A 21,380-nucleotide genomic window follows, 5' to 3' on the forward strand; every position below is an offset into this window, starting at 1 on the left:
AAATTACAAGATATGATGAATAGATAATGGCATAGGGGACACAAGACCAATTTAAGGATAGGTTGAGTCATCCAAAATGACATGACATGATATTTAACATTTATATACAATAGTAACAACAAATGTGATGGGTTGTCATGTCATATGTCGATGCAATTCCCACATGCATGACTCTGATAATCTCAGATATGAATATTTACTTCTTCTTTACTTCCCTTATTTCAGGGGGCGAAGCCCATGATTCACGATTTCTCACCTTATGTACTTACAACTTGGCAGATCCAGGGCCAATAACCAGCCCTAGGCCTATTAGAGATATTGCTTCCTACTGGTTAAAATTACCACATTCATTTCCCATTTTCTATCTATCCAACTTCAAAAAGTAGTCACTTGGAATAGGGTATAGTTTCCCTCATCAAAGAAAACGAAAGGCATTGATTGCGATTCGTTACCCACCATTAGTGTATTCATAATATAAAAATTATTTTGTTTTAGAAATCCCAGTTTAGACGAATGTTAATGGCCAATTTTAACCTCATTTGAAAAAGGCCAGATTGGTGCTCACGCGATGCCACTCCACGTGATGTCAGAGGGACCTAGATTCTATATGAGTAGATAAGATTTGTACAACATCTGAGATTACCAATGTATGCACTAGGCACAGAATTTAGAGAAACATTTCTTAATAATCACCTATTAAAATTGCCTAAGTATTTAGGCATAATTAATAGGGTATCAACAATACTTATTTAAGCCAAGCGCTACCTGCTAGCAGCCTGCATCGTAGCAGCACTCATAGTCTTGCACCATGGTGGCCTTACACAGCGGAAGCCGGAACCAGAATGACATCACACAGGCTTTTCCCAGGATCCATACTTAGCCGTCGCATTTTCGTACACTTGAAAATTTTCACTTTTCATTTAATCGCAAAAAATAGATATCGTTATTTATAAAATCTGAAAGGGTGGATTACATACTCCAGGAGCAATAATCTTTCAATTTAGGCAATAAAAAAATTAACTGGAAATCACCCTCTTGGAAGTCTTTTGACTTTGCGAGATTATGCTGCAGCAGCTGGGACTTCTCTGAGAATCTGAAGATGTTTTTCCCTTGAGTTTCAAAGGGGGTCCACAATTAGGGAAGGAATTAGGGTGCGTGGATCAGTGCATTATGAGTATGACAAATACCCCAGGGTTGAATTTGGAAGAATAGGAAGAGACTGTTCCCATCACTGGGATACATAGAGCTACCACAAGCAAGGTTTTCAAAGTCAGTAGGTATCTGATAATACATATATCATTATTTCATATTCATCTTTCACAAGGTTACACCTGAAAATATTGAATTCAATTTAATGAGCACCATATTTAACACTAGGCATATGAGGGCATATTAAGATTAGCAGTGTACTGAATAAAAGTGATAGCAATTAACCTGGGAACAAATAATAAAATATACATGGAGAAAAATGCTGTAACTAATTATATATGTATATATACTCGTATTCAAACATCAGATTTTTTTTGAGTGTCCAAGAAACAAAGGAAACACATGAAGGGATCATTTAAGATTCCAAGTTCTCAACAGCCATAAGAATGTCACTGCATATTGAAGTGAAGCCAATGATACTTTTCATTACTTAATGCATAATGCTGATTTGGTGCTATCTCAGGGAAAAATTTCTGCTGTGTAAGTCATTTGGAAGTGTCATCTTTCTGCTTTGTACCACTGATTTGTATGTGCTTTTGAACTACTGTGGAATTGAAACACGGTACACAGCAGTTCATGACGTCATAGCGTCCTACCATGTCATCAACTCATTTGTAACATATTTTGAACTGCCTTGGATTTCCATTGGAAACTGCTATGGTACTCATTTGGATTTAAATTTGGAACTCGTTTGTACCACTCGTTCATCCGTTATGAAACTGATTTATACCACTTGGACACCCATTTGGAACTCATTTGTACACCATGCCACCTGCTTTGTAGCAGTTCAAGATGGCGTACTCAAATTTCTTGAAGTTTATTTTAGTCTGTTTCGGATATTTAGGCAAGATGAATATTAGGAATTGAAGTGCGGCAGTGCCGCCATTTCACTATAGCTCCAATGCTTTGCAAAGCATTAGTCATAAACGAAAGACCTTCAAGCTCGACAAGCTGAGCACAAGTTTTATGTTTTCATATTGCGGAGTGAGGAGTAAGTCACTTTGGTGGTCAAGAAAGTCCTTATCGAGAGCTTAATTCCGATCTTACGTGGTTGGTGTGGATCATTCAGTGTCCATTTTTGAGTGAAATGCCTTCGTTTCTGGATATTTTTTCTTGAAAACCGTCATGTTAAATATCTGAAAATGCAATGGGAAATGCGAAAAAAGGCCTTTCCGGGTAATCGAACTTGTCAACCTCGACATTGAAATATATTTTCGAAGGAGGGATTCATGGCGAAAAAATTCAGCCCTTAAATACGGATCCAAATATGGACATAAACCATTTCCAAGGGATCGCGAAGACAATACATCGGTATGTTTTATCATAGAGTAAGCATATTATATACTTACTCTATGGTTTTATGTATATTAATCTATGCAAAATACTACTTTTCCGGTAATATCAAAGAACGAAAGCAATGAAAGAAAAGGTTGCAAATATGCCGTAAAAATCGCAATATTTATAATTGCGAATTATACTTTGAAAGTATAGACATTGAATTTTTACGATAATAATATACTTGGAAACGCAAAAAAACGCGAGCGCTATGAATTTGTTATTGAATACCTTTATTATACTCAACCAAAATTCTCGGTACGTAGTGAAGATAATCTTGTCGCATTTCAAATCGGACCCAAAGATACGATTTAAGCCACAAGGAAAATAGAATAATTTTTAAACTAATTCGAGTGATTATTTGGGAGTTCCGTTTCTATTAACTGACTTGCGATTATTTCTTATTAAACCACTAATGCATTTTTATTGCATACATTAAAGAATTTTCGTTTTCTCGACCAAACGTATCAGACTGAACCTGGCCATGGTATGTTGGCGCGTAGAAGACAGTTCCAAAACAAATGATGACGTATATAAATCGCATGGATTTGTTCACAAAGAATTACAAACGTATGGAAAGCCGTTATACATGAATCTTCTCAGTACACAACAGTTACAATACGAATGATGACGCAGGGAAATCCTGTCATCTCGTTCAAAGGGAGTTCCAAATGACATTTCTCCGTACACAGCAGTTACAATACGAATGATGACGTCTGGAAATCCTGCCGAATCGTTCAAAAGTAGTTCCAAACGAACACACTCTGTACAAAGGAGTTCCAAAGGGGATCACAAATGAGTTACAAACGTCTTCATATTTCTAATTTTTGGTACAAATGAGTGAAAATGAGTTTCAAAGCAGTTCCAATGCAGATTTTGGTGTTCCAAAGCAGTTTCAATAGGGTTCCAAAGCAGTTGCAAAGCAAAAATTTTTCCCTGAGATGTACATGGGGACATGTATTGTGTAAAAAAATGGTATTTTGAGAGCTCTTAAAAATTTCTTCGTACTTAGCATTTTGTTTTGTATTTTGGTTTATGTATATTTTTGTGTCTGATGTAACCAATCAACCAAGCTGGTACTTAGCATTTTACATTTTTGTCTTAATGTACTTCCTGACTTTATGTCACCACCCGACTTCATGGTCGACTTGTAAAAATTTATGTAATAATAATAATAATAAGTTTGTACCTCAAGGCAGTGGCAGATACAGAAAACACTCAAGGGGGGGGCGCAAAAGATATATTGAGTTGCCTTCACTTTTATCGTGATGAAAAATAATCATGTCACAGGTAGAGTAAAATAATATTTTAATTAAAGTAATTATACACATATTTAAGACAATGCCATCTTATGATATAAAAAAGTCACAATTGTGGTTCTGCAATGTTTGTCGATACGGCCAGACCCGCAAGGGAGGGGCGCGCACCCCCTGCGCCCCCCATCTGTATCCGCCACTGCCTCAAGGACAATGTAAGGAGAAAATATGAGAAAAGCCCATCACCCACATGAGTCAATTTCAAGGATTATCATCCAAAGGATTAAGTAGTGTACACATAGTGATGTGCCAAGTCGGTTATTTCAGTGATGATCACTGTTCACCATTCACTTGGGTGAGTCAATCGCAAATGCTCTGTCTTAGCTCACCACTAACGTCAATCACGACAAATATCAGTCAGATTCTGTGATAATACACTTTCAACTACCACAACAGTTGACATACTGAATATTTCACCTCAGAAGGTAGAAGTCACGGGTGATATCACGCAATAGTTTAGCATATCATTTCCAGGTCTCATTTTAAATTGCTGGTTTTAGGTACTACATGAAAATTCCAATACCTTATCTAAGGCCTCAAAGAACCTTTCAAGAGCAGATATTTATTTATTGTATGGGGTACAAAACCATAATCACCTAGGTGCTATAAATACAGATCCACTTAATGCCCTCAAATCTTTAATTCATAAATAGAATTTGGTGGGTAGCGGTAGTGCAAAGCACAACCATTCTTATGTAATCCATGCTTTGGCGCCTAGTCCATTAGTAAACATCTCTAAAGTGAGGAAATTGTAATATTGGTCTGAAAGTTTGGGAACCGTCACAGATATTTATTGCTAATTAGGAAAAAAAATTATGCATAAAATAAAGAAAATTGGATGCACAATATGGAGTGTGAGTTCAATGCTCAATCAAATCCAAATTCCCTAAAATCCTTGCCTCCCAAAAGGGTATTACCCTAATTTCCAACTACATCTCATCTGCATGATGTTCATGTCTTTATTTGCCACTCAACTCACCAAAATATCGAATCAATCAAGGAAACAAAGTCTCCTCATTCCACCTGATCCTACGCATTAAGCGATCCTATATGAGGGGGATTACAGTGAATGGAGTAGAGAATAGGATAGAAAATAACTCCAAATCCATCATCAGTCTCTCCACATTGAAAGTCACCAAAATCTCTACATCCCAAAACGTGGCCACAGATGGGACAGTGACATTTTTACCAACAACAAAAAAAAAACTTGCTTCCCAACTCACAATGTAAAACTGTGGCCGCAGATGAAAAAACAACTTCTCCAAATTCAGACAGGTGCACATCTCTAACAATCAGTATCAATTGCAACATCATTTCCTCAAAGGAATGCAGTATAAGTTACTAAATGAGTAATTGCAATTAAAATCAAGGAGATTTTAAGTATATAGACAACATGTTAGCATCATGACCATAAAATGACTAAAAAATATACACTGGCACGATCCCAACACAGCAAAAAATACATCAAGATATGTACCACCACCATAGAAATTTTACTGTTGGCACACACCTCCAAGCTAACCTATAGTGCCTAGAGTTCTGCTACGAGCCACACTACTGGGTAAAACCAGTGAGGACACGAACATGAGCCGAGCATGAACTCATGAGCATCGCGAAAGTTCTGGAAGGGATTTATTTCACTGTAGAGCCCAGATTTCAATGCAAGCAATATTCATTCCTTGAAAATTAAAAAAAAAAAACAATTACTTGAAATGCAATGAGTAGTAAGCATTGGATTGGCAGCAGAATTTTGTTTGCTAGAATAAAATAGTTTGTTTCCTATCGTAGTGAAGGTGTTTAGGGCAAGTCAGAGTTCACAACTTCCTGAAATTTATTTGACATAGAGCCCTCCAAATGACACCTCTGCCCCTCTAACGCCCCAAAATGCAAGACAAATATAAGAAAAAAATGCTGAAAAGCAATCTCGTAAGCATGAAGTAATGCAAATACAGCAAATCCATCGAGTCTCTTTTATTATTTCTAAATGGTTCTCACTATCTAAAGAGCCTCCATATCTGTACACCTCAACCATTCTAACCCCCCCATTTAATAACAAACATACCTAATGAAAGTATGAAACAATTTTTTTATAATCTCATATATGAACTATCAATCAGGAAGATGGAAACAATCATATTTTTTGTAATCCTAACACAGAATATTGAGAATCTCAGCATGCTTTTTCAGTCACTATGGTCAAATCCATTCACCCATGACTCAAAATATAGCTATAGACCAGGCAGGCAATCTAATGGGAATATTCAGTCAATCCCAGCTACAGAAATTCTGGTGTAGACTGATATATGCAATCTTCTGCAGTTAACAAAGGTGATATGATTTGTTGATATGATAAATGAGTTGAAAACTAATATTTTTACTAAGTTTTTTTGAGAACGGCAGGCAGAAGAGAAATTCACAGAGGCTAACCATCAGTTTCAAAAATTCGGTACACCTCACATACGTCACACGGGTGATTAGTAAACTCCAAACCTTTACATTCACTATATGATAACATGTAAACATGACAAGATGAATAAATAATATTATTACTAAGGGACAATAGCAAGGATACAATGCCTCTCGATAATCAGTTCCAAATACTGAATAGGCACATAAATAACTTGGTTAAAGTTAGCCTTATCTTATTAGGTACGTCAGAATGCCACCAATAGGATCGTTTTCTATTTTTTTTAATTGCCTAAATTGAAAGATTACTACTCCTGGAGTGCATATTTCATGCTTTTAGATTTTTAAATGTCTACATCTATTTTTTGCAATTAAATGAAAAGTGAAAATTTTCAAGCTCACGAAAACGTGACGGCTAAGTATAAATGCTGGGAAAAGCCCTTATGACGTTATTCTGGTTCCAGATGTCGCAGTGTGCACTGACCTTGGGCGAGGCTTAGTGCGCTGATACGATGCAGGCTGCCAGCAGGTAGCAGAGTACCCTGTTAGCAGGTAGCACTTGGCTTAAATATGGATTATTAATACCTTATCAAACGAAGGAAACTTTCTGACCATAGGCAATTTTAATAGGTGATTATTAAGACATGTTTCCCTGAGCTCTGTGCCTCATGCATGCATTGGTTATCTCAGACCAAGGTTCTTAGACTGTTCTTTCTCTAAGAACCTTGATCTCAGACGATGTATGTACAACTCCTATCTACTCGTATAGAAACTAGGTCCCTGTGATGTCAAGCGAAGTGGCATCGCATGGGTGCCAATCTGGCCTTTTTGCAAATGAGGTTAAAATTGACCATTAACATTCGTCTAAACAGGGATTTCTAAAACCAAATAATTTGTATATTATGAATACACTAATGGTGGGTAAGGAAACGCAATCAATGCCTTTTGTTTTCTTTGATGAAGGGAACTACCCTATTGGCTATGCCATACGGTATAAATGCGATATTGCCACCTGACAAGTCACCACGGGTCTGTGCAGTGGTCTGGAGAACCATTTGCCCGTGGCTTGATGGAATTATTTCCCACGACTATTACAGTCAGGTAAAAACTTTGTGGCCCCCAAATCCAGAGAACACAAGCACGCAAGGGGTGAGTGCCTGTGGGAGGTAGGGTTGCGGATGGGAAGGTAAAGTACTTCACACTAAGGCAAATGTAATTACCAACACACTAATTTTGTCTACAATTTATTCTTGCTTGACGGACAACTAATCCAACTTGTCTAACCCATCTAATTGAGGGTGTAACTTATTCCAATATCAAATCTAAAAATTCAATGAGAAGTGAATTAAAGATAAAAGTGAGCAAACATAACAGAGGAAGCAGCAAAGGTGGTATTGGTTGGCAGCGAACACATGTAATTAAGTTAACTCCCCAGCAAGAATGGCTACTCCCACCTACACCCCACACAACATCATTACTTCAAAATAAACTTGCCCAAGCCCAAAACCAATATCCAAGCAAGGCCCCCAAGTTTCAAAGGTACAAGTGCGTGAATTTTCATTTAAAATACAGTTGAGGACCTCAAATACGGAATCCGGAAACCCGAAATCCAGAATATTTGAAAATTCCTCTGCATAGTGTTTTGACTTGCCACCTCGTGGCACCACTCTCCAAGCCTTGTTCTGGGATGAGTAGGAATTCAGCACATAATATGGACATACGCTAAGAACCTTGTCAGGGACACATATGGATATCAGATATCAAGTACAAGAGCCTGAGCACATGTAAAAATTAATTAATTTACTAAATATACTATGAAGACCAGAAATTCAGAAGCCCTTCGGTCCCAAGCTTTTTTGGATTTGAGGTCCTCAACTGTACATCACAGTTACTGCCATGTGCAACTGTGCATTTTAATGTCCTCATGTGCTTGTGGATTTTAGAGACTTCATTCTCCCTTGTGTTGCAATCTATCTGTAAAATTGCTTGGGAATCAAGGAACCTCAATAGCGTAGTTGTCTGCTCAGTAGCCTAAAAACTCAAATGTCCTTCCTCAGGGGTGGTCTGGGTGATTGGGGGCTCTTGACAGGGGCTCATGATGGGACACTCCTTACCAGGGGATTCAGGGATCCACCCCCGGAAAATTTTAGGAATTTGTATGATTGGAAATGGATTTTGACTCCATTCTGGCCAGTGGTGGCGGGTGATAATTTATTCAGGGTGTGCATTAGAGCAGATTCAAGATGATTAATTTATATTATGTTAATTATAATCCATGAGCATCACATTTAGTCGTAATGGAATACACAGCATGCAAGACATACCACTGATACATTCTACCTTTAAAACTGAAATAATGTAAGCATGCTAATGAAAACAGTTATTCTAACCACACCTTTACAAGTGACGATAGGTAAAATTCATTCTCCTTTCCTTCTTCTGAACAAACTTGTCTATCACCTTGTCATTGAAACCTTCGATACCATCCTGGGACTTTTTTCAATTGACAAAATCACCGAAGCAGTGAGACTGCCCTCGTCCATCTGGCTACATAAGAACGTTTTACCACGTTTAAGGGTAGAAAAACTCCTCTCTGCTTCACTAGCTGTCATCGGAATTGTCGCAAGAATTTTCAGTAGTGTAGTTGTTTCACTGAATGTGTTTTGAATGTTGTTTTCAACAATGCATCCTAGTAGGGCAACGACACTGGAGACTTTGCGGAAGTCCTCAGGCATGTAAATAATTTCAAGCTCAATTTTCAATATGCCCATTGGTTTTGAAGTTAGCAGAGATTTGCATTGTTTAAAACAAATCCGCCAATTTTTGTGGAGTAAACAATTTGTTTTCTAAAAACTGTTAAAAATAGATCTGGCTTTCATATGGCAAAATTCCAAGTTACTGGAACGAAAACTACGAAAATACCAAGCGCTCAAAGCTGACCAACTTGATTTTACGCACAAAAAACTGGTATTTTTTTTAGTAAAAATGAAGTACAGGAAATACTATGGCGCAAAAAATTTGTTGAAAAAAGTAAATGATCCAACGTAGAAATAAATTCTCTTTTATATGCTTTTTGTTGCATTGAAATTGATTGCCTCGTTTAGACAATGAAGCTCCTCAAACTCTGGTGTCTTGCTTTTTTTACAGGCAGTAGGATCCTGTGCGCAGGTAGTGTAGCCGGCAGCTACACTACCTGCGCACAGGATCCTACTGTCCTACACTTGCAGAGCGGTGAATTTGCCAAGGAGATAGCTGTAGCGTTCGGAGCTTCGTATCACATCCTTAAGCAGAGAGGATTTTTATCCTTCTCATTGTAAAGGGATAGTTATCTTTTATAATTCATTCATCTTTGGGTGTGCACTTGCTAACATGCATATATGCACGCGCTGCCACTCTTAATAACTAGGTAAAAGTTAGTGCAAAGATAGCAAACATTAGAAGTGAAATTTCACAGCTTATAACATTTAATAATGTATAATGGTTCTATTATTAATTTAGTGAATGTGTTCCTTGAAACTGCACTGAAATCTAAAAAAAATAACTTTTTCCAATAACCCTTATAAAAAAAAGCATCAGGTTCTTTTACCTTCTGACACCTTATTCTTTATATAATCTTTTACACTGATAATGTTGTAAATAATGCAACTCATGAAAACACAGAATTTTATAATTGCAAGAAACCTTTACTTCGAGTAATCAGAGTCTTCTTTATTATACTTTTCATACATGCTTCACGATAGACACAGGCATTGTGGGGCCCTTGGCGATTGCCGACCTGGCCAAACCACCCCTGTCCTTCATGGTTCAGGAGATTTTTTTCCATGACTGACCATCATGCATCCCCTCAAGAGACAACTGGCACAGGGGCACTTTTCCTTAACTATTGAAAGTTGTGGACAAAGACCAGGGTCTCAGATCCAAAATTTGCTCATAATCGGAAAACATTAATCAGGAACTTCCACCAGAGCCATAGTTTTTTTTATTATGAAAAATCGGGCAATTTTAAAAAGAATCAAAGTAGTGATAATTCATTCACCAATGGAATAAATAACTTCCAGGTATTATTATCATGGGCCCCTCTCACACACTATATTGAAATATCTTTTGCTTAACCAATGTTTCATACGAGACTAACCAGTAATTTACCCCAAAAGGTAAGTACACAAGAGCTTTCATTTGAATTTAAAAAAGCCTGTAGCCACCCAGTGGTTCCAATTGCTATATACAATGCAAAAAAAAAACAAAATTCAGATAATGCAAATACAATTAAGTTTGATGCAGATGATTCAGCTTTCTCATTCCTAGACTATCCAAGGTCCATGAAGTTCCAGATTAAAAAAATACTTGATCTGCAAGACGGACCACAGCCCAGTTCTGACCCTGACTCCTTAATTAACTGGCTTTCCTATTAATGAAGCCAGCCTATGATACTTAATCTCAATTTTTAATTCTATTAAAATAGGACAAGGAGCAGCAATGGGCTCACGATTATCACCCATCATGGCTAATCTTTTCATGGAACAATTTGAAGTAGCCATGAGAATTAATGCTTAAACAATACCTCGGAAACACTTGTTACACGCCCTCATGCAATTACGAACTCAACAGCATCTTATGGTACCTGTATAGCCACATAAAAGGCACAAAATTCACCATGGAGATTGAGAGAAACAGAATACAGCAATATTCTGACTTGCTCACCTTCAAGAACATTGGAATATTGTTCAGGAAGATGACCATCACAGATACCTCATGCCGACTCTGCTTCATTAGAGAGCCATCTTCAGAACAGTATTTTAACATCACTTCTCCGTCTTTGACCAAGAATCCATTAAAAACATCATCATCTCATCCTCACAGGCACGAAAAAGAATTTCCTTATCAATACCATAGAGCTAATCATTTTTGCTTTATTTGTCCAAAGACCATGTCGATACATGTTTCACTTGGTATGAGACATGTCCATAATATAAGAGTAAAAATACAGAATATGACCATAAAATGGACACAAGACATATCAGATATCACTAAAATACCCCACAATTGCGTTAAAAACTTTCAATTCCAAATGACTAACTAGATTACTCTTAAATGAAGCCATATTTTAATGTGCCTAAGCTCAGATGGGAGTTTGCTATGGAGCTGAGGGCCCATAAAATGCACTTGTTAACCATACATAAAACCCATGTCTTTATCCCATGAGATCACTCTGCCTTATTGAGTATTTCTGAACATCATTGTTTCTCACATAATCAGGTAAGTTTAATTTTGCAATAACAGGAGCATGAAAAATATAGACAGAATTTCAATGGCAATGAACTCCAACAAAGGATACTGTTAGCTATGTGAGAGTAGAATTCTCCATAGTGTAGCCCACGAAGAACATCTACCAAAACAGTGGATTTGATTGATCTTATGATACCTAATCTCAATACCTAATCCCATGCCGAGCTTAGCTTACAAGTTGAAGTGTTTACGGGCTCATCCCAAGAGTATTGAATATTGATATAGAATCTCTGGAAAGCTATCAACACAGAAGAGAACAAAAGAGATGACCCAAGTAAGGCCAACAGGGGCAGTGGTGCAGAGAGGGAGGGTTTTAGGGGATAGACTCAGAACTCAGAGAAATTTTTAAGTTTAATCCATTTTACTTTATTGAACTGATATTACTAATATAATAGTGTGAGAATTCATAAAATATATTTCAGAAAGCCGTAGAACTCACTGTTTTGAACCATTTATCTCAAATTCCGCAATTTATTAATCTTGCACCTACCGCTTATCCTGGTGGGTAAACCATACCCTCACATACCCCAGTATTAGTTGCACCTAAACCCCCCAGCCTTAATTCCTAGCTGCACCCCTGAACAGCATAACCAGAGACAGTTAAAAAGAAGATCTGTGCCCTCATCTGCGTACATCCAGAACATCCAAAAAAATCTCATGAGCCCTAACAAAACAACATTATCTCCCAATACAACTGTGCCACAAATATTGCTGCCCTTCTGCGCAACGGTGGGGTGACGCAAGGAGCTAGATCTAGGCAGTCAGGTGCAGAGAACTACATGGTTGAGAGACATCAAAGGGGCAGAAAGAACAGACTGTTATCTGCCACCTGCAAATCAAATATGGGAAGGGCCAACCCAAAACTTAAAGACTATGAAAGTGCAAAAAGTCATCGCAAATGAAAAGCTGGTACCAACAAAGACGCAACTGAGCGGGCAATGATGACAGTTCATTCAACTGAGATGAAAGCTATTCACAATCAATGGCCTGAAAATCTAGGTTCCAAAGTTATAAAATACCCTGATACACCACACCGTACCATCCATATAGGGGATTCAAGGTGGGCATGGGGGCACATTACCCCCAGACACTTAAAAAATAGACTAAGATTTTTAATATGGTTATCATTATGTTCGTCTTATTTTGTGGATTGAGAGCCTCAATAATTTAATTAAATAACTTTCATGTCAAAATAAAAAGATTATTTCTACAGTAATTGTTGTATTTTGTTTTTAATCTCAAATATGAGAAGATTTATCAGACCCTTGTGACCCCGTCCAGAAAAAAATCCTGCATCCACCCCTGGTACCACCTAATAACCTTAACTACATAAGATGGACAGAAATTTGCAATTAGGGCTTACTACTAAAGGATGTCACATGAATCAACACTGAAATTTGTCACATGAAATATGAAAAGCCAAAGGGGAAATTTCAATATGCAAGCTATGTCAAATTGTGCCAAAATTCCACAGAGAAAAACTCATTCGCCTTGACCAGGATTCGAACCCATATCCTTGATTTTCCATTTGAGTGCTCTCGCCAGTTAAACTACCCAGGTGTCCTCCTTTATGCCCAGCTACGCTATATAAACCACTCGGGTTTTCACTACTCCTTCTCTTTCTTTTGTATCACGTTAGAGCCATGATCTTTTTGGGAACATTTTTTTAAAGAGCCAAGGAAACAAATCATTGAAGGGTAGTAATATACCTCTGGTGACCAAAAGGCATTGTAGTGTAGTCTATCAAGGCAGACCAACAAAAATCTTCTAAAAAATTTTGAGTGACAGTTTGAAATGAATATTTCTGGTCTGTGCGAAGTTTTCTTAAAAATCTCTTTAACATTAAAAAACGAAAAGTCAAATTTGTCCCATAAATTTAAAAATTTCAGGCCCCTACCGACCGCAATTGCAAATGAAAGCATTATTTCAGAGATGTGGTTCAACTTGAATAATAAATATTAAGGTAACATAATCACAGAATAATATATCATACAACTTTGTGGACTACAATCGAATATTTTCAAATTTGATGAAGGACATACAAATTGAAATATAATGCCTTACTGCCCTGACAAAAAAAACGACGAATGATTCAATATCGACAGATGAAAATTAGACTATATGAGAAGCCACTACCTTACCACTCCGGCTTTCAATGTCCCATGAAAGGCGCAGCATCACGGAAATTTGCAGCGAGTCCATTCAAAAAACCTTTAGAAAACGACGAATAATAATTTCCGAATACGAAACAGTATTTTATAAATACAAAACACACAACAATGACCTGAACATTCCATGAAATAAGCTGGTAACATGAAAAAATGCGCGGCACGATCGGTTGAGGTTTAAAAGGAACATAAACGACCTTTCATTTCTCTCATTACGAGTCAATACGACAAGCTACCATATAGTGTTATGCACTGAAAATTGATTGAAAACGGTAAAATCAGTGATTACTTCAGAGGACATTGTAGGAAGAAGGCGATATCATCATGACGACATTCCTCGGACTTGCAGCTGTGAAACACATAAACTATTAAGAAGTTTTCATTGAAACGTACATACTGATAAATAATATATGTGGGAGTATGGTATATTTAATTCAGAAAAGATCCAATAAGGAGGCCAAGAAACAACACAGCCAAGGTTAGGAACAGCCAAGTTTATATTCACTTGAGGCATGGCCATTCATACACTATTGACCACGGTGACTAATAAAGATGAGTTCAATCTTATGGAACTGATGCGTACCTGCTTTGGCGCATAAAACATTTCCTTCTTACACCATTATAAAATAACGCCATTGTAAACTTTTAGCCCTGTGTCCCACCGATGACTTAGAAACATGCAACGTGCTACTTCACAGTAGTGGTCGAAGATTAGGTAGTGGTTATCGTGGTTATCTTGGGCGCGTTCCGTAATTCACTGGCAGTACTGCTACTGCTGCTGCAAAACGGAACGGAAAACAGTACTGCCACTGTAAGCAAGGCAGTGATTTCGGAACGGTCAACAGTAGCTGCCGTGATAATTTCGCGGGAAATAATGAATCGTGCAAATGCCACTTTCAAAGTAAATTCAATATATAAGTTGTAAGCATGAAACTTCGACATTGATGTATTGTAGCCTAAAGAAATATTTTAAAATATCCATTGCAATCGAGGAGAGTCACCTAAGACCTTTAAAATTAAAAGTACTTCAATCTCAGGTTGAAAAATGCCTTCCATTGTTAGGTTTTCAGTGCGTAAACATTATCAAGAACAATTTACAAGGCACCGATGCAGGATTTAATTAGCTGTTCCTCAATATTCATGATTGAAGAAAATTTAAAGGCAATATACGCTTTACTACACATTATATTTCGTACTTCATGGACTAACGCAAAATAAGCGAGTATGCTGACACTTAAGCAGACGAAAACATGCATGGGTACAGTTGTAAGGTAGAAGAATGCCAAGGGAGACGAATTTCCAACGTACAGTTAAAATTGCGTGTGCCACTACCTAGAATACACATTAAACCGTATGGCATAGAATAAGGAAGTTGCATCTCATTGATGATAGAAATTAAGAAAGTTTATGCATACATTTCTGTAACACATGATACACATACATGCGTGGAAAACGTAATTTTAATTATAGTTTCTTGCGTTGAAGTTTTCGGGGATTACTTCTTATCTACAACTGGAGTTAACGAGACATTATTCAAGACACCATCGGTTAATCACACGAAATTAGCAAACCAAATATTTCATACAGGCATACAGAAATTCATTCGCGCACAACACTGGCCATTTTCACATCCAATATATATTTATGAGTGGAAGTTATTTCTCTCAGTTTACTTGAATATATTCTGAATTATGTCCATTATATTTCATTTACTTGCGTACTATACCACGTTTAGCGTACTATTTGTATTGTATGTGTTTTACAAGGCAATTGCAGTGTTCCAAAAACAGGTGAACATCGGCTTCCGTCTGCTTACTGCCGCTGCTCCTGCCCACGGCAAGAGGCTTTTCTTGAGAGTATAGCACCTTCATTCTCGGGCAATTTTTTAGGAATTGTCAGCAAGAATAATGCCAAATAGAGTCACGATTTACCGTCATTTTAACACTTTTTCACAAAAATCATATTCCATTAGGCTTTAAAGATTACTTGGGTAATTTAAGACCTGAATTATCTTCGTCAAAAGTAAGACAACATCGTTATATTTCTATTTTCCACTGTAAATAGAATGTATCCAGAAACGATGGAATACAATTAACTTTGACTGGACCAATAATTCAAAGAGAAGACGGCAAAGCAGCCTGATTTACCATCAGCCCCCAAAAAATCATCTTTTTCGGTTGCTGAACACTTCACGAACCCAACTTTTAATAAGCAGATATTCGAGCTTTTCAGTCACTAGAAGTAGATATTATACATGCATAAAACATTTTATTACCCTTTCCACTTATTCTTTAGTGGCTGTGAAGAGATAACTCAGGCATTTATTATAATTTGCATCTTCTCGCGCGCGCAATGACTATACGAAAACACACCGCCAAGTTAAAATTTTACCGCCAATCGTCTGCTTTACTGCCGCTACTGCTGCTCTCGGCTTGCAGTAGCCGCAGTAGAGTCCACCGTAGGGAACGTCATCAAACGACTGACGTCATCCGTTACTGCACCGTACTGCCAGTTGATTTCGGAACGGTTTGGCAGCACTGGCAGTACTGCCAGTGAATTTCGGAACGCGCCCCTTAACGTGACCGCCATACCGCCATACCACCATGATAAACAATATTGCCACACAAACAGATTTGTAACCCGCATCGTCTGCTAAAGTATCATAGAACCAGCTTTTCTGTTTTATATCAGGTTATTGAAGCAACAGATTAAAAAAGGTTTAATTCTCTAATTATAATATTACTGCTGTTTATACGAGGCATATGATCAAATTATTTTTCCGATTCACACCACTGTTGAAATTTGTAGGTTGGTAAAACCAAAGAAAAAACTTTTGAGTGGTGAGCGGGAAGAATGAAGGAAAACTCAGCGATGTCAACACCCCGCTCTTTGCTGACGACGCTACATAAAGCGTCAGTATCCACAAAGAAGACTCGATCGACTAAATACCTAGAGAAGACTTTGTAAAATTACACTCTCGCCAAATCAAAGCAGAAATTGGGCTGAAATCCACCCAGGAAGTCTCTGCCACCAAGTCTTGAACAGAGGCCACTCTACGGTGATGGAAAGAATTCGGGAAGTGAATGGGATTGCCTGGGAATAGGTGGTCATGCCCGTGCTGGGCCGCTGGGACACCGGGACGTATCCCGGAGGGCCCTCCAGCCTGGAAATCTTTGGCGCCCCCCTGATCCGAAACTGACAAATTTTACGGTCAGAATACCCCAGCATAGATCAGCTAACTTCATTTCAATTATGTATCCTTTAACAGCATAATTAACACCGTCTTGAGTAAACAAAACAATAATTTAAATTCATGTGATTCATTCTGAATCATTCCGGTTGTCCACCCCCTTTAAGGTCCTGACGCCCTCTGGCCATGGCTGTCCACCAACCAAGAAGGGGTCCGTATTAGAGTTGGCCATGGTCCAGCGCGGGCCTGATGGTAACACGGCCGTGGCAGCGGGTTTTGGTGTTGGAATCCCTTTCGAAATATATTTCAAATACCGTCTTCAGTGTAACTTCTCCAAATTAACTGCAATCCTATCCAAATGACCCAACCCCGAAATGTGACACATCCTCTCCAAACGAACCACACCCAGAAACTTAATTTTCGGGCAAAGGCTTTGAGAAGTGACAACAGTTTTTCAATCACTTCAATATTGGAGTCCTAAGCCCAGACGGATATCTTGACTTCCAAATTTACATAATGAAAGAGGGAATTCCGGAAATTTTCATGTGAGAGTTGAGAAATTAATATTTTTATTAAAAATTTAAAAGCTCAGTTTTGAAAGTCGTTTGTTATGATGCAACTAACAAGTAATTGATTATTTCTTAGTCGAGTGTCTTTGATATTTTTAATTGGTCAACATTCCTTATTCACTTTGCATGATATTTTTTTTAATAAATGTATAATATTATATTTCGCCAAAATTATTTTCGCATTTTAAAATATGTGCGGCTCATGAATTCATTTATGTATAATACGTATGACGAAATCCTTTCAATCAAAATTTCTTCGTGGAGTAAAATATGTATTTTTATTAATAAAGAATAATTAATTGTGAATCATTTTTCACAACAATCTTATTCACTTTACTTGACTCTTTACTTTTTTTACTCTTCACTTACCTGACTTTACTGTGAGCAGTAGGGATGTACCCCGTAACTGAAGTTTAAATTAAATCTTCAGTTACGGGGTACATCCCTACTGCTCGCAGTGCAGAATGTCCAAATGCCGAAATTGTTTCGAAGAAATTTTTACATGAAGAAGTCCGGGGAAAAGGGGACCCATGCCCCAAAAAATGTATTGTCACCCTTGTGCCTGTATTTTTGGTGTGTTGCTAGCCCTACCGATGATAGCATACCGTGCCTGTATTTTTAGGTAAAAGTAAGATGAAAACAAATTGTGTTAAATATAATTGGAAGTCACAAAGACCAAACAGTTGTGTAAATATTTTTAATCCTATTATCCTTCCAGGATGTCTATCACCACACATGATAATAAGACGCTTCTCTTTGCTCAGGAATAGAGAAAACATTCACATGGTGCGGATATTCGAGCGAAGAAAAGATTTTTGTCTGGGGTACAAGAAGGCGAAGGATTGACAGCCCATTCGTGAGCGCCGCGGAGAGCTACCTGCTCCAAAACGCAGCAGTTTTTATGCGACATTGTCTCATTAGATCATTTATAATATATCAGAAAAATCATTTGACGAATTTTTGTCACACCAACACTTTTTTCTCCTCTTTGCCGTGAAACCATTGATAATAATAACCTGCCAATTGTTCTCATAATATTTTCCTTTTGTTACATAGCTAATAATACTAAATTAATAATTACATGAATACTTGCCATGTAGGGTTCGTTGAGGCGATTGAGGGTCCACAACCTGATGCATAATAATGCTAAAGATAAGCCGATGCGGTCCATTGGTCCATATCTTCCCTTACCTTTCAGTGCTCCTGCTTACTTTTTGTCCCCTACTTGCATCACTGATATTAGTTCTTTCAATTTATACTAGTAAATTAATTATTAACTTTATTTTCTCCACACTCATCAAATATTGCGTGTAAAAATAGATATAGACATATGGCATTTACATTATTCCTCCATTCTTCTCATCCGACAACAACAATGGTGCGATCCGATATAAATTAACATATCAAACTCGATTGTATTGGAAAAAGTTTATAAACAACTGAAAACGAATGAACGTCATTCATAAATAAATTCAAATAGTCTTTTAACAAAATTCACAGTGAAAATACCGCTGATTTTCTCAGGTGAGCGAATAGATTGTTCTTTATGCTTGCTGCGTCTAGTTCCTGTATTCTCAGGGTACTAATAACCTATTCAATATTTATACAGAGACAACAAGCCGTCTGTTATGGGCTTAGAAGGTGATGTAGATGATCAATTATTTTTATTGGAAACTGTTATCGAAAGTGCCACGTTACGACTAGACCATGATGAGGAATGCGACGATCAACAAGAAGATCCGCCATGGACAATAAGCTTTCAACTTTGCAATACGTTTTCATTTGAAATAACACAAGAAAATGAGGAGAAAACGGAAGAAATACTTTGCCCGAGCACCAAAGATGTTACGGTACAATTTCACTCAGGCAAATCTTGCCTCTTTACCGCAAACCCTTGTAAATTTTTGGAGGTTATTCAAAGTAATCCCATATGTGTTACCGTCAGCGCAAAATACTGTGATTCCCCAACTCCGGAAGTTTTAGCTCGAGGAGAAATAGAGTTTGACGAGGAAATGATCGAAGAATTGTGTACTTGCCTCAAAGAAGACTCGAATAACTCTGAAACGTCCTGCAAAGGGTGCTACCCTCTGTGCGACAGCAAACAGCTTCAAGTTGGAGTCATTAAGCTGTACATGAGATTGTCTTTCTACGGAAAATGTATTTTATCCGAATTCAAGCTTTTAAGTGGAATGGATAACATACTATTCAAAGTTCAAAATGAAAACGAACGTAACAAGTGTTTCAAATGCGGTAAAGCGAAGAAGGCTGCTGAAAGTGAAGATACTGAGAATGACGAATGCGCAGATGACGACCAATCGTGGGGAGACACGGGTGGTTACCAATCAAAGTACCTTCCAAGGGCTTCCACATTTAACTATGATAAGGATTTATATAGATGCGAGAAGGGGAATGAGGATTCTGGTTTTAAATCGTGTCTCACAAAAAACTACAGTGATGATTTGAATAACTCAGATGACCTCTTTACAAAAGATTTTCCACGTCAGAGTTACCGCTCGTCCTGTAGAGATCAGGAGAAAGGACTTTACAGTTCATTTGATTCTAGCAGGGCGTTTTCATTGAATAAGAAAGCATCATGTGAGTCAGTTGATTTCAGGAAGATTATCGGAGAAGAAAAATTGAATTACCAATCGTCCGATGAGTCAAAGAGCTACATAGCACCTATGTTCGATTACTGCGACGAAGGATATGCAGCTCAAGAGCTAAAAGTGAAGAGGGCACCAACGATGATAGCTGGGCCTAAGCGACGGAGGAAACCAAAAGCAAAAGGAAAAGCAAAGACGAAGAACTTCGAAGCACCAGGGGTAAATGTCGGACATAAAGAGTGCGTCAAAAAGCCAAAAAAATTGCCAAAACGAAGTGGTTGGACGTGGCCGGAAAAATCAAAGAAAGATCCTCACTGGAAGCCAGGTTCTGTACCCAGAAACATTGCAGAGATTCTCAATAGCTCGAGACTTGATCCAGAAGGTGGCAAAGGGGATTTCACCCGTAAAAGCCCAAGCAAAAGAGAAATGAAGACAGATGTCTTAGATCAACCAGTCGATAAAGCAGACGAACCTTCGCGGGCCCTATCAACTCAGTCTCGATCAAATACAGTCGCAGAAGGGGATGATCAGCCTTCCTTGCATTTTAAAATGTGCGGCGGCTCTTATATGATTTCCGTGAATCCTGCAGCGTTAGGAGACAAATCAAAAGACAGAAGGAACCAAAATGGCCTGTTTATGAGGCTAAACAGAAAAGAACAGGACTTAGAATCGAATCCATCGGATCTAGAAATTGCGTTCACCACGCCCAGATTGAAAGGGGACCCATGTGTACCAGTGAAGTTGACAGAATCCCAGTTTATACAAGAGAACGCATCTAATATTTGTGGTGAATTGACATCTTCGAGAAATGAAGGGGAAGGAGGAATTTCTGCTAATGTGATTGGTGGATCAGGAAATGAAAATGCATTGATTGGAAAGGTTAATCAAATGAAAATGGACGATAGAGGAAATCAATGTGCTTCGAAAGATCAGGATCCTAAGAAACGCAATGCAAAAAATGAAAATTTGCAAAATATTCCCTCTCAAGGTGACACACCAAAACTTATTTCTTGGGAGGAGAATCCGGACACAGCAGTGAGTCAATATCGGAAAACTGCCAGGAAGCTAGTTTTTTGAACAGATTTACTTGATTATGCCGATCCAAATAATAAAAATAGCGTTTATTTCATTAACCTCGCGAAATAAATAAATGATGATAAATATATTGTTCTATTCTAATAATAGTGACAATTATTTATGGAATTTTGGTCTTCTTTTCATTACGAAATACGAAAATGTAATGGTACATTTTTTAAAGCGGTTTGAAATTCGCACTCATGTGGATATCATATTCCTGA

At 37.8% G+C, this 21,380-nt stretch overlaps 1 protein-coding gene across 1 annotated transcript; it reads left to right on the forward strand.

The window, feature by feature from the left end:
- The first annotated feature begins 18,873 nt into the window (after positions 1–18,873).
- On the forward strand, positions 18,874–21,243 carry LOC124167494. Its single transcript, XM_046545418.1, has 2 exons — positions 18,874–19,003; positions 19,089–21,243. The coding sequence occupies exon 2, from the start codon at positions 19,108–19,110 to the stop codon at positions 21,157–21,159; it is 2,052 nt and encodes a 683-aa protein (XP_046401374.1). The 5' UTR covers positions 18,874–19,003; positions 19,089–19,107; the 3' UTR covers positions 21,160–21,243.
- Positions 21,244–21,380: the final 137 nt, after the last annotated feature.

The sequence above is a fragment of the Ischnura elegans genome, chromosome 11, assembly GCF_921293095.1.
Source record: "Ischnura elegans chromosome 11, ioIscEleg1.1, whole genome shotgun sequence".
Lineage (NCBI taxonomy): Eukaryota > Metazoa > Arthropoda > Insecta > Odonata > Coenagrionidae > Ischnura > Ischnura elegans.

Excerpts from the sequence above, each read along its gene's own strand:
- LOC124167494 (XM_046545418.1), top strand. The coding sequence starts at position 19,108 with ATGGGCTTAGAAGGTGATGTAGATGATCAATTATTTTTATTGGAAACT.